Raw genomic sequence first — 12,060 nt, 5'->3', positions numbered from 1 at the left:
TCACATAATCAGCTCACATCATCATCCATTATCTAATTAACCACTTCCACAACACGCCCAACACACCTACACTACCTTCTGGTCTCACTGCTCTCCTCCACCATTCGCAGCACTAATAACCTTAACTCTCTCCAACAATGGATTCGTATCCAAATACACCGTGAAAAACCTCATCTGATCCTCATCCACCCTCTTCCCAAAGATCGCCAAACCCTGAACACTAACCACCTTCCTCTCCTCGTCGCCCTTCAAAACGTACTCAATAGTCGCCTCCTGATAGATACGATCGGGCAAGACATCCACATGACCAATCGTATGCTTCATACTCGCCAGTATCGTGGACTGCTCCTTGAAGAAATTGATGATTGCTTCTTGACCAATGATTGGAGGGTGTCCTGGGAATCTCATCTCGCAGTCTGGGGCGTAGAATTTGGGAACCGCAATGTCGGGGTTGAGTTGGTCGCCGAGTGAGTGGTAGTCTTGGAGCCAGGATTTGGCGGCGAGGAGGGTTTCATTGGAGGTAGTAGTGTCGGTCATTGTTTCGATGAAATAGATATAGTGGTGGGTGAATGTGAGGTGTGCGCCGATCTGAGGGATATGGTAAATAGTAGGGGTGGTTGATGGTTCTGGTAGCTGTTGATTATTGTGTAGGTGGGATTTAGGTAAAAAGTATTTATATATGGCGATAATTGATGGTCATCATTCTCACTCATTATGACGAGGAACTACTTTGAGGAAGCTGATTGGTATGTTAGAGTGTTGGATCATGGTTGATTTATAATGGTTTGCTTGGTGCCGCTGGGTGTTTACCTGCTAGTTGTATAGGGGTAGTTCATTCGGAAGGAGAGATACCATGCAATACTCAACTATGATTCTTAGTAGTGGTAGTCCTGTAGAAAACACACGAGTGTATACCATCAATACAAATCTGTACAAGGGGCCATGAATCATGATTATCTCTGCTGATAAAGCACCATTCCGCGCATGAGTACTTACTAAAGTATCCGGCCAGTTTTGGCTTAAGATATCATTGGTGCTTGGGCAAGACTCATCATGATTCTTATGGTCGCCATAATGACAACTACAATATAATCGTTCGTATTTCATCAAACCTCTCAGGTAAAGATAATTAGGATATTGATTGAGGATAGGAGGCATAGAAGGACATCATAGGTTTGTAGAAAAAAGGCAAAATACTATGAATGCTGTATACTTCAACTACTCGTGCACCAGCCAACGCCGTACCTTTAGGTATGCAGAATATTGACAAGCTTAGCGCTTGGGTTAATATTGAGACGGAAAATACAAGCAGCGAATCAGATAACGCAGTGGTTTGCAGCGTCAGCATCATTGGTCTAGTGGTAGAATTCATCGTTGCCATCGATGAGGCCCGTGTTCGATTCACGGATGATGCATTCTCTTTTTCTTTTTGCACTTTCCCATGCCGTCCTCATTTTGCTCCGCTGTTGTCTTGAAACACATGTAACGGAAATCCTACTTAATGTTGTTGTACCCATCATTTCCGTGCTTTATGTAAGTGTCGTCATTGTTGGCATCCCCTCAGGGGAACGGCCATCTTCCATTTATTATCTCCTCCATGCGAAGGAGCTTCTCTGTAGAGCGAGAACCGGAGTAATAGTGTCTCTTCGGATTTCCTTTTCCCTCCTAGCTCCAACATATATAACTGCTGCCCAATGAACTAGGTGAATGCGCATTTGAATGCATCCTGGTCCAGGCGGCATGGACTAGAGTGCGACAGCGTTATCATGCCGAGGTACAGTGTCAACATAACGCCGTCCATCTCTTAAGTACCTGACCAGATAATCACCCGCCTGATGAGGCCTAAATACAAATGTGTTCATGGCTATTGATTAAGAATGCCTCAACCAGCCACTGGTAGGGCTTGGTAGCCTAGCATTGACTTGAAATATATGCAAGGATCTTTATTGCGCAAGGGTAACTAGAGACAAGATGGATGTTCTATGTCATAAGCATTTTGCTCCTACCATTCAGTCCGTCAATTATGCTAACCGGCCCTATGGAGGCCACTAGAGAGGCAATGGCAAGTTAACAGTCATGCTAGAACGCCACCCTATGGTCTCGCATATTGGGCAAGGTTATGATTTATGGGAAATTTCGTGCGATTATCTGTATGAAGTTGGCTAATAATCATGTTGTTGGGTTGTGTTGACACTACTGCAGTATCCTAACTCGCCTCAAAGATAAGGAGCGCCCCCGGACGGCGCCGATAGTTGACAAGGTCATCAAGGAATGTTACATGGTTTGAATCATAACTTCTATATGGTACGAAAAATGGCAAGCTTTCTCATTTTCTGGCTCTAACAGCGAATTGATTAGCCATCACCTGTCATGCACCGGTATGCATGCATCTGTATCTCGGATGGTCATGCGGGCCTCCCGAGTAGAGCATCGGTCGGCAGGACTTTCTTTATCGAGTAAGACTCACAGTCCGTGCATCTATACTCTGTACGTATCTGCATCAGATACTGTCAACTTGCATCTGAAGGTCTTCCGTCTTCCTGGGCCCCAAGGTCTCAACGGCATTGAGACCCTTCCCAAATGCCGGAACTACTCCTTGCGCCTTGCCAGACGGCCTTCTTCACGCCGCTATCCAGTCGCTATCCAGTCGCTTCTTATGACGAGATGCCACGTTGTGATCGGACTATCATGATGCACTATGATAGACACCAAATAATGACTTGTTTTCTTCCGCTTGGCAACCCCGCATCAAGTACTTCAACGGGCTGTTATCTCTGATCGCTCTTCTGCATTCCCGAAAGATAAGCTTCATCCCGGAAGGTCAATGCAATGAGAGGCGTGCAACGGATAAGAAAATGCAGGATGTGACTAGTATGATAAAACCTGTCTGTTCCATGCTTCGGTGGCTGTATCAGAACGGGGAATAGAATCTATCTTCACATCAACTTTGGAATGGCGGATGATCAGCGTGAGCAGATGCTCAACTGGGCTCCTGGCACAGTCACCCTCGAAGATAGTAAGAGACCTTCCTGATGAGTGTATGCACAGAACTGACTACGGACAGTTCATGGCAGCAATGTGCTCCTCTTTCCTACACCTTCAGACGACCCGGATGATCCCCTGAATTGGACCAAAGCACGGAAGACTCTCAACTATACTCTCGTCAGCCTGTTCGTCCTCTTTACCTTCGTGGAGCTGGACATCGGCTTTACCGCATGGGGTCCCATGGAAACAGAGCTTGGCTTCACGGTAGACCAGCTCAATGCCGGCACGGCAATCAACTATGGTGGTCTGGCTGTCGGATGCTTCTTCCTGCTTCCCCTCGCTCGTAAATATGGCCGTCGCCCTATCTATATCTTCGCCTCAGCGTTGCAACTGGCTGCAAGTGTGTGGAATGCCAAGGTCTATACCTTCGGTGACTACATCGGAGCGATGCTGATTTCTGGCCTGGGTGGTGCTATCAGCGAGATCATTGTACAAATGACTGTAGCAGATCTTTTCTTCGTCCACCAACATGCCACAATGAACGGTTTGTTCGTTCTCTTTCAGTCAGTCGGAGCGTTTCTAGGACCCGTCGCCTCGGGATACGTTGTGGAATCCCAGGGCTGGCGGTGGACATGGTGGTGGTGCGTGATCTTCTTCGCCGTTATCCTGCTTTGTGTGATTTTTCTTTTCAAGGAATCCAAGTTTCTTCCAGTTTTGGACGCCCAGGAAGTTATTCCAGATGTACATCCATCTGGCGTGCAGGAATCTGAATACTCCCGAAAGCATAAGGGCAGATCTTCATCTGTCGACAAGAAGGATGCCACTCAATCTGTGGAAAGATGTGCTACACTGCAGCCTCGACGTGAGCCAAAGACCTACCTTCAGAGAATGGCTCTCTTCACACCATCCGATGAAGCTATATGGCCTCATGTGTGGCAGCCGGTTGTTATATTGTTTACCTTCCCAGCAGTGACATATACTGCACTTACATACGGCTCCACCCTATGCTGGTTTGCAGTCATGACATCGCTCCAAGCGACCTATATGCTCCTTCCGCCGTACAACTTTACTTCAGTCGGCATCGGCTTGATGAATGTTGCTCCATTCATTGGAAGCCTGTTAGGCTTTCCCATTTCGGGTTATCTGAGTGACAAGTCTATCCTTTGGTTGTCAAAGAGAAACAACGGCATTTACGAGCCTGAGATGCGTCTTTGGCTCTCGCTCCCTATTATTGCCTTGGGTCCAGGATCGATACTGATGTTTGGCCTTGGGCTTGCTTATGTATGTTTCTCCTACCTCTCTAGGAACGAGCTAACATATCTCAAAGGGTGCTCACTGGGTTGTACTAGCAGTTGGCTATGGTATCTTTGGATTTGTCCTTTCGTGCAGCGGCGGTATCTCACTGTCCTATCTTATGGATTGCTATCAGGATGTGAGTACATTGTATTCCCCCATGGCTATATCCGGAATGCTAAGACAGTATCATAACAGATCGTTGGTGATACTTTGGTCGGTGTAGTCTTCATGCGAAATGTGTTTTCTGTCATTGTTCTCTTCACTTTGACGCCTTGGGTCAATGGAATGGGCATGCAGAACCTTCACATTCTGATTGCAGTCGTGGCTTTTTTCATATACTCAATCCCAATTCCCCTGTTGCTCTGGGGCAAGAGGGCGCGGATTGCTACTGCATCAATTTATCGGAAGATGGCAGAAAGTCAGAGTGATAATCGGGCAGTATAACATGCAAGTTGTTCCAGTTGGCGTACGAAGCTGGCTATCACATTACTACATACAGACAGGATCATTCGCAAAGTAGTAGTTCATTGGCTCGTTCACTAAATTCTAGTTATGGACACTGTACTAAGCTTTAGATCTAGCGCTGTAGACTTCTCAGATCATATTCCTACTCGGCCGAATTCCATTGGACATGAACTTCGTAAAGTTCCAGTGAGATATTCTCTGTATCCATACACACACTGTACAGACAATCACCCAAGCTTCCCCAATACATCCTCCAACACCACATACTCCTTCCCTTATCCCCTTCCGCTCCACAACCCCAACCCAAACACCAACTACCCACCCACGTACATCGACCTACTCCTTCGAAGTAAACGCACAACTCCCCATATCCAACCTCACGACCTCCGCCTCAGGCCTAACGTCAAAATCAAAAATATCCATCGGCACCCCCAAAGTCGTACACGCATTAGGAATATCCACCAAGCCCGCAATATGACCCTGCACCGGCGCACAACTCAACAACAGATAAATCTGATAGTCACTATACCCATACCGTCTCAAATACTCAATCACCCTCAAACACGTCTGTCTATACGCAACCGTCGCATCCAGATAATGCTGCTTGCCATTCTCATCCACCGAGAACCCCTCAAACGTGAGATATCTCCCGGGACCGAACTGAGGTTCCACAGGACCGGGGTGGAAAATTGGAGACTTCATGCCCATTTTCTCCATACCGGATTTTAGGACGGTGAACTTGAGCGTGATTATCCCTGCCATTTCGATCGCTCCGCAGAAGGAGATCTCCCCGTCGCCTTGGCTGAAGTGTAAGTCGCCGACGGAGAATTTGGCCCCTGGGACGTGGACCGGAAGGTAGATTTTGGAGCCTCGGGAGAGGTTCTTGATGTCGCAGTTGCCGCCGTGTTCGGGACGGCCCTTGATTCTTGTTAGTATTGGATGATGTTATAGAGGGGGATTTAGGGGGAGAAATACAGGAATAGTTCTCGCGCCCTCCCTCGCTATCTTCGCCTTCAACTCCTCGTCCGTTGCACTACCGGCATGCGCATTCTTCGGCTCCGGAGGCTTCGCAACGTCCCGTCCGAGAGTACTATTCGCAGCGATGAGCTCGCCCTCGCGACGATTCCACTCCGCTAGCACCTCAGCCGATGGGGCGCACCCCAGTATACCGGGGTGAATGAGCCCTGCGAATCGGACGTGCGGGATGTGTCGCGAGGAGCAGAAGATGCCTTCGAAGTCCCAGATTGCTTTCGCCCTACACACATTTACTCCATTAGTTATTCTCTATCACTCATACATACCGAGTTGGAAAGAAGAGGAAGGATAGTCATACGCATCCGGATAAATCTCATCCAAAAACCCACCCCCATTCCCCTTCTCAAACACACCGGTAAACCCCCAAGGTTGATCCTCAAAGGGCTGAACATCCTGAATCTCCACGAGGAGGACATCGCCCGGCTCTGCGGTCTCAATCTCAAATGGACCAGAGAGGTAGTGAATCTGCGTGAGGTCGACGTTTTTGACGTCGTCGGCGGAGTCATTATTTTTGATCTGGCCGCCGGTCCAGTCGAGACATTCGATTTTGACCACTTCGTTGTTGGCGATTTTGGCGTAGGAGGGGACTATATGTATTTTACATCTTGTTAGAGTGGTGATTAGTGTGTGGAGGGAGGGTGAGGAAGGAGTATTACCGTCTGGATGCCATCTGTTCTATAACAGAGATGAATGTTAGTGCTACCTACTGCTGGGTTGTAACTATACTGTGTATGAAGACTTACGTGCAGACCGGGCTGCTCCCAGGCTGGTTTGTTCAGATCGACGGAGAGGGCAGTGCGGATCTTCTTGTGGCCCATGGTGGATTCTCTGATGTTGTTGATGATGATGTTGTTGCTTGTGGTACTAAATGATGGATGGATAGATGAACGGGTAATGAAAAGAGGAGATGGAACGCTTCGCCTCAATCTGGGATGGGGAAACACCCCTTAAGAACTACCAAATCAACTGAACAAATGTAACCAACCCCTCAATCCATGGCACCCCGAAACTTCCCCTCACGAAAGTGGTTCAACTTTGTTTATCGCAAGATCGAATAAGATTTACGGAAATGTCCCCCTGCTCGGGTTATCTTATCAGGGCTGATGCGCTTATCAGCGGGGAACAACATCTGGTTTGATTCCACTGCTGTCTTTCTGTCTTCCTGTCTATGATAACGATAATAACCCCGAAAATTATAAGAATATGATGCGTGCATGCATGCATGCACTGTGCAGAAAACCAGATGTACAGTCTCGCTTTCCACAATCAACTTTTGTACGTAGAACTTCTATCCGCCCAGCTGCTGCTCATTCAGCTGCCTCGCTTACTCGAACTTCCGGCCCGGTACCTCCGGCGCCTTGGGCTTTTCCTCCTCTGGAGCCTTGTTCAGCTGGTCGATATTGTCCAGCGACAGGCGCAGGAACTCGTGCTTGTTCTTCCAGGTAACCTGGGTCTCTGCGAATCCCTCCTTCTCCGACGGGGCCGGCGGGGCGTCCGTGACCTTGGTGACGAGATACGCCGTAGCGGCTTGCGCAACGCCATACAGGAGGACGCCGATGAAGGGAGTCTTCAGCACAATCGTGAAGGCAAAGGCGAAACCGAACAGGACGCCCTCACGGTCGGCAAACCAGCGCTTCCTCTGCTCGGGAGTAAAGGGGACACGGCTAAAGTAGGGTTCGAGCTGATTGTCCGTTAGGATTATTCCATCGAAATTGTGGCTGAAGACTTACCATCTCACGCATCAGGCTACGAGATGCATAGAAGCTGTGCAAGAAGGAAACAACGTAGCTCTTAGGGAAGATAAAGCCAGCTCCGAAGATGACAGCCGCCGGGGTGGTTCCCACAGCATCCTTGAAGGCGAAGAAGGAAGCTGCTGGAGTCGCAAAGCGTCCGACGACAGGCACAAGAGACAAGAGAGACACCCCCAGGAGCATAGCGGCTCTTTGGCCGGACCTCCTCAGGAACACCATGATTCTTTCCTTGGCCGGCTTCTTCGGCGTAGTGGACTTGACCTTGCCATCACCGGCATTGTACATGGAGAGGTTTGGATAGTACATGGCACGCAGAGTACTGGGGTCCTCTGCCTTGTGCTTATCGACATAAGTCATGTCTACCCATTTCAATGATTCCATGAAGCTAACTAGTCAGCAGGTGTACACTATGTAAAGGGGCGACTGGCTTACATATCATCCAATGTCGGAGTGATGTACCGCATCAACGACATGATGAGGAAGGGCACATGAAGGACAGACTTGGAAAGGAAATTGAGACCGTCGATGAGGGAATCATCCCAAGTCACACTCTCAAGGTCGACAATCCATGAGATGAACCAGAGACCAAATTTCAGTACAATAATCTATAGCACACATATCAGTCTCGTAGTTGTGCGAACGAAGTAGCTAGAAGAGTCACATACGGGAATTTGAATGAGGAGCTCGACACCCACACCCACAGCGACAGCAAAGGCAGCCTGCCGAAAGTGCTCGTGTTTGAATAGATCGGGATTCCGCAAGGCGCGGACGGCTGTCCAAACAAGTTAGCAGCGGGTAAAGTAATACTTGTGCCGTGTTTCCCCATTGAACCATGCGGGTAGCTAGCAAGCCATGGCTGTCGATCATGGAACTAGGGAACTCGGCCGTACTGAGCCATTGGCAATTGAACACAACCAGACCCCTATAATTCCAGATCTGTCGCTCCCCCTTTTACGCAAGTCACGCAGCCCTTCGGCTACTGGCAGTCCCGGCAGTCGAGCAGGCAAAAGGGGTCGAACTCACTTGCAACAACCGTCAGCTGAGCGCCGCGAATCACAGCGTTATGATCGAAGTTGCCCATGGTGAACACCCAAGAGACTCTGGCGTACTTCTGAAAATCAGGGACCGTCTAGCAGAAGGGGAGCATCGTACTATTTATAGTTGTGCGTTGGCTGCCGAGGGGGAAACAGCCACAGGCAACCACATAAAGCTGAGGAAATGACGCGCGGGTGCGATAGCGATCAATTCCGACTGGCTGAGTAGCCGCCAAACGCCAGCCCTTCAGCCGCCGGTCCCACTTTGCGGCGCAGGGCAGGTGACCGACGCGTGACCGGCGCATGACTGCCTGAGGCCACGACCCGTCCCCGCTGGGTTAGACCCGATTGGGGCAATTCCATACTTTGCCATGAATTTATTGAGTTCGAACCAAGTTGGGAAGGGTCACTCGCTGGGAATTCCCCGTTGCATTATCTCACCACCCCAGCTTCTTGTCGCTCGTTTGACCTCATTCCTCACATACCCCCCCTGCTGATCGTCTCTCCTTATCCCTTCCAATACGCATTCATTTGCTATCTTTTCCATCTATATCCTACCTAATTCTGTCCCTCATATCATATTCAATGTAATCCGTCTCCTTCCCTCACCTTCCTTAGTCCTCCCTCATGATCGAGAATGTCTGATTCCTCGGATGCGCCACTACCCCAGACCCAATCCCTGCGCCGGTCTGCGACTCTTCCTTCCAAATTGAAATCCCGGCCTCGGCGGCAATCTGAATCGCTCAGACCGTCGGAGAACGATCTTTTCTACCACCCTTCTGCCAAAGTTGTCCACTTTGCCCCTAGAGCGCTCGCCCCGATTCCCTCCAGTACTGCACCCTCCGACTTCGACTATCCCGTTGATACCGTTGAGACGCTTCCTTGGAGGTCTCCAACTGAACGAACGGTCGCTCTCGGCCCGCTCCGCCTGGAGAATGTTCACGGCCTCACTGTCTTTCTCAAGTGCGGCAATGTCGTCCATGCCATCCTCAAGAACTCGCAATGTTGGTGTGTCGACGGCGAGTCAACCTTTGTCTTGCGCATTCGCCCTCTGACCTACTATCGCATCGAGCTCCCTGCCGACACTGACGACAACAAAATCTTGGTCACGGAGATGAAGAATGTTTTGCCAAGGGTTCTCCGTTACGAAGTGACACCGTGCCCCTTCAAGAGAGGTTTCACCGTTGAGATACCGGAGGAGGCCAAAGCGCCGCGGAGGAAAAGGGCCTGGCGGCCAAAAGGTCGTCGCGAAAGTGCCCCGATTAGTTCAGTTTACTACCACGGATTGTCCAAGTCGAAGGAGGATCTCACAAGAGAATCAGTGAGTGCCGGGGAAGACACGGATGGCGAAGCGACGGATGACAGCGGCTTTTCGACCAAGGCCAGTAATAGTGCCAGCAACAGTACTATCCTGGAGACTATCCCAGATGACAACGAATCTCCGGAAGCGCCCCAGACTCCCGAACAGGTGGACCTTTCCAAGTGCCCAGAACCCGAACCCGAACAGAATTTCCAGACCTTGCTGGCGAGGTTTGAAGACAAACCCAAACAACAGGTTGATCCTGAAACAACGTTCTCATCCAGCGTTGAATCCTTCCACTCTCTTGGACCCTCGTTATCTACATTACCCGAACTTGACGCCTGCTCTACGCCTACATCCACCGAGGGTACTGAGCAACTCCACCCCGAACCCAGTGACACTCATTCGCCGTCTGAAGAACAGCCCTTCCAGGAAACAGAGCGCTCGAGAGACAGACTCTCGGTGTATGTCGACTGCTGGGATGACTTGTCGCCCGCATCGCACGATATGCCCGGGGCCTTCCAAGAGCGCGAAACCAAACCCGTTCCGACCATAGTCCCCGACCTTCAACGTCCAGTCGCACCCCGCAGTGGCACTACCGATTCGAACCCCAACCTCAGCAGCATGAGCATGGAATTTCGCCGACGCTCCAAAGCATCCCGTGAGCGCGAAGTGTCTCCGATGCCGCCGGCGTCCTCTTTGGCAATCGCAAGACCCGAGAAACATGACGCGGCGTCGCTTATTCAAAAGACCTGCACACTGGTCCTTGTTCCCCCGATCCAGCTGCTTGTGGTTCTCATCCACATTGCTGCGCGCATTGTCATCGGTCCAGCTTTGGAATCCGCGATGGGTGACTTGAATCGGAAGATTGAGTATGAGGTTGACCGTGCCCAAGACACTGTGGATGACTTTGACTTGCCTCTTCCTGACCGATCTGGAGTGTCTGCGAGTGAGGATTCCAACTGATTTGCATCAACCCATTTGTCTGACCATTTACAATCATTCTTCCACATCTTGTATACTGCTGTATTCTGCATCTGATGACACTTGCGATTCCCTCTGATGTATTTTCTTTTCCCACGATGACGCATTTATATGATCTCATTCCCACTGTTCCTTCTGTTACACTAGTCGGCCTCTGTATGGTTGTGGGTGGGCTGTCTCTGGTTTACACCGACCAAGCACTATAATGTTTCCCCTGTATTCTAGCGAAGTAGTTAATTATATTGATATACTATATTATCAGTTGAGACTGACCGATCACATTCAACTATCTACTTACGAACACATACATCGAATAGTAGTCCTTTTCATATGAAATAGAAATAGAATAATCCCATTAACGCCCATAATGCATCATCACACCACCCTTCTTCCCACCCCTCCCTTCAAAGCATAAGAGAAAAGAATAAATTACCCCTTAACAACCTTCCCCCCACCCTCCTTCTTCCCCTTCGCCTTCCCCTTCTTCCGATCCCGCTTCTTCAACCCCGTCATCCCAGCCTTACACACCTCCGCATACCGCGCATAAAACGCCTCCAAGTCATCGGGACTCACAATCGTCGAGATCTTCACTTTGCTCGCCGATTTTGCTGCTTTTGAGACCTTCTTCTTCGCCTCTGCCGTCTTGGGGTTCGGTGCGTTGGTGTTGCCGTCTGTTGCGCGGATGAGGATCGATGGTTGTTGCGACTGTGACTGGGGGTCGAGGGGGAGAGGCTTCTGGGTGAGGTACACGGATCCGCGGGTTTTTTGGGATGTGGTGCTTAGGAGGGTGGTTAGGGAGGTGAAGAACTATTTATTTGATTAGTCTTTAAACTGGAGTGGGTTGGGGGTGGTTGTGATTGTAGTGTGGTTGTGGTTGTGGGGGAGGAGTACCTCTTCATGGCCCAGGTGAGCGGGCATTTTGGGCGATTGTGTTGTGGTTGTTTTTGGATGGGTATTTGGATATGTAGGTGTAAATTGGGTGTTGATTATGGAGTCAAGTCGAGTACGATAGCTCAATTGACAGTAGAATAATCGCTCGGACAAGACACTATCAACTAAGTAGTAGTAGCAACTTTAAGACCAGCGGAGATAAATGAATCCACACCCAAGTGAGTGAGTGGACTCCTCACCGCCTCCGTCCTCCGCCTCCGCGGGACCAATTTTGAATCGGCATTAAAAAAAGTCGTGCCCACCCCAGATCCAACTTGAT

The 12,060-nt window shown here is 49.7% G+C and overlaps 6 protein-coding genes and 1 non-coding gene across 7 annotated transcripts; 3 read left to right on the top strand and 4 right to left on the bottom strand.

The window, feature by feature from the left end:
* Window positions 1–84: 84 nt before the first annotated feature.
* Window positions 85–537, bottom strand: ASPBRDRAFT_29581 (nuclear transport factor 2 family protein; the record flags this gene model as incomplete). Its single annotated transcript, XM_067622677.1, has 1 exon — window positions 85–537. One exon carries the CDS (start codon window positions 535–537, stop codon window positions 85–87), a length of 453 nt encoding a protein of 150 aa, XP_067479892.1.
* Window positions 538–1,344: 807 nt separating this feature from the next.
* On the top strand, window positions 1,345–1,415 carry ASPBRDRAFT_t141. The gene has a single exon. It is a non-coding gene; the product is annotated as a tRNA-Gly (tRNA).
* Window positions 1,416–2,952: 1,537 nt separating this feature from the next.
* Window positions 2,953–4,725, top strand: ASPBRDRAFT_195326 (uncharacterized protein; the record flags this gene model as incomplete). The annotated part of the gene is made up of 4 exons (XM_067620851.1): window positions 2,953–3,016; window positions 3,065–4,266; window positions 4,313–4,417; window positions 4,477–4,725. The coding sequence occupies 4 exons, from the start codon at window positions 2,953–2,955 to the stop codon at window positions 4,723–4,725; spliced, it is 1,620 nt and encodes a 539-aa protein (XP_067479891.1).
* A 211-nt stretch (window positions 4,726–4,936) lies between these two features.
* ASPBRDRAFT_42370 (acetamidase/formamidase family protein) lies at window positions 4,937–6,802 on the bottom strand. The gene is made up of 5 exons (XM_067624789.1): window positions 6,525–6,802; window positions 6,438–6,456; window positions 6,080–6,368; window positions 5,722–6,001; window positions 4,937–5,664 (listed from the first exon to the last, which is right to left on the bottom strand). The coding sequence occupies exons 1-5, from the start codon at window positions 6,597–6,599 to the stop codon at window positions 5,083–5,085; spliced, it is 1,245 nt and encodes a 414-aa protein (XP_067479890.1). The 5' UTR covers window positions 6,600–6,802; the 3' UTR covers window positions 4,937–5,082.
* A 94-nt stretch (window positions 6,803–6,896) lies between these two features.
* Window positions 6,897–8,681, bottom strand: usgS (transmembrane protein UsgS). The gene is made up of 5 exons (XM_067624788.1): window positions 8,556–8,681; window positions 8,198–8,304; window positions 7,965–8,137; window positions 7,512–7,917; window positions 6,897–7,462 (listed from the first exon to the last, which is right to left on the bottom strand). The coding sequence occupies exons 1-5, from the start codon at window positions 8,611–8,613 to the stop codon at window positions 7,106–7,108; spliced, it is 1,101 nt and encodes a 366-aa protein (XP_067479889.1). The 5' UTR covers window positions 8,614–8,681; the 3' UTR covers window positions 6,897–7,105.
* Window positions 8,682–8,981: 300 nt separating this feature from the next.
* ASPBRDRAFT_42366 (uncharacterized protein) lies at window positions 8,982–11,156 on the top strand. The gene has a single exon (XM_067624787.1). It carries the CDS (start codon window positions 9,204–9,206, stop codon window positions 10,830–10,832), a length of 1,629 nt encoding a protein of 542 aa, XP_067479888.1. The 5' UTR covers window positions 8,982–9,203; the 3' UTR covers window positions 10,833–11,156.
* On the bottom strand, window positions 11,120–11,910 carry ASPBRDRAFT_42365 (signal recognition particle 14 kDa protein). The gene is made up of 2 exons (XM_067624786.1): window positions 11,742–11,910; window positions 11,120–11,657 (listed from the first exon to the last, which is right to left on the bottom strand). Exons 1-2 carry the CDS (start codon window positions 11,766–11,768, stop codon window positions 11,280–11,282), a joined length of 405 nt encoding a protein of 134 aa, XP_067479887.1. The 5' UTR covers window positions 11,769–11,910; the 3' UTR covers window positions 11,120–11,279.
* Between the last annotated feature and the right edge of the window lie 150 nt (window positions 11,911–12,060).

The sequence above is a fragment of the Aspergillus brasiliensis genome, assembly GCF_001889945.1.
Source record: "Aspergillus brasiliensis CBS 101740 unplaced genomic scaffold ASPBRscaffold_5, whole genome shotgun sequence".
Classification (NCBI taxonomy): Eukaryota; Fungi; Ascomycota; class Eurotiomycetes; order Eurotiales; family Aspergillaceae; genus Aspergillus; species Aspergillus brasiliensis.
Note: the sequence above shows the minus strand (reverse complement) of the source record. Positions and strands in the feature narration are given on the sequence as shown.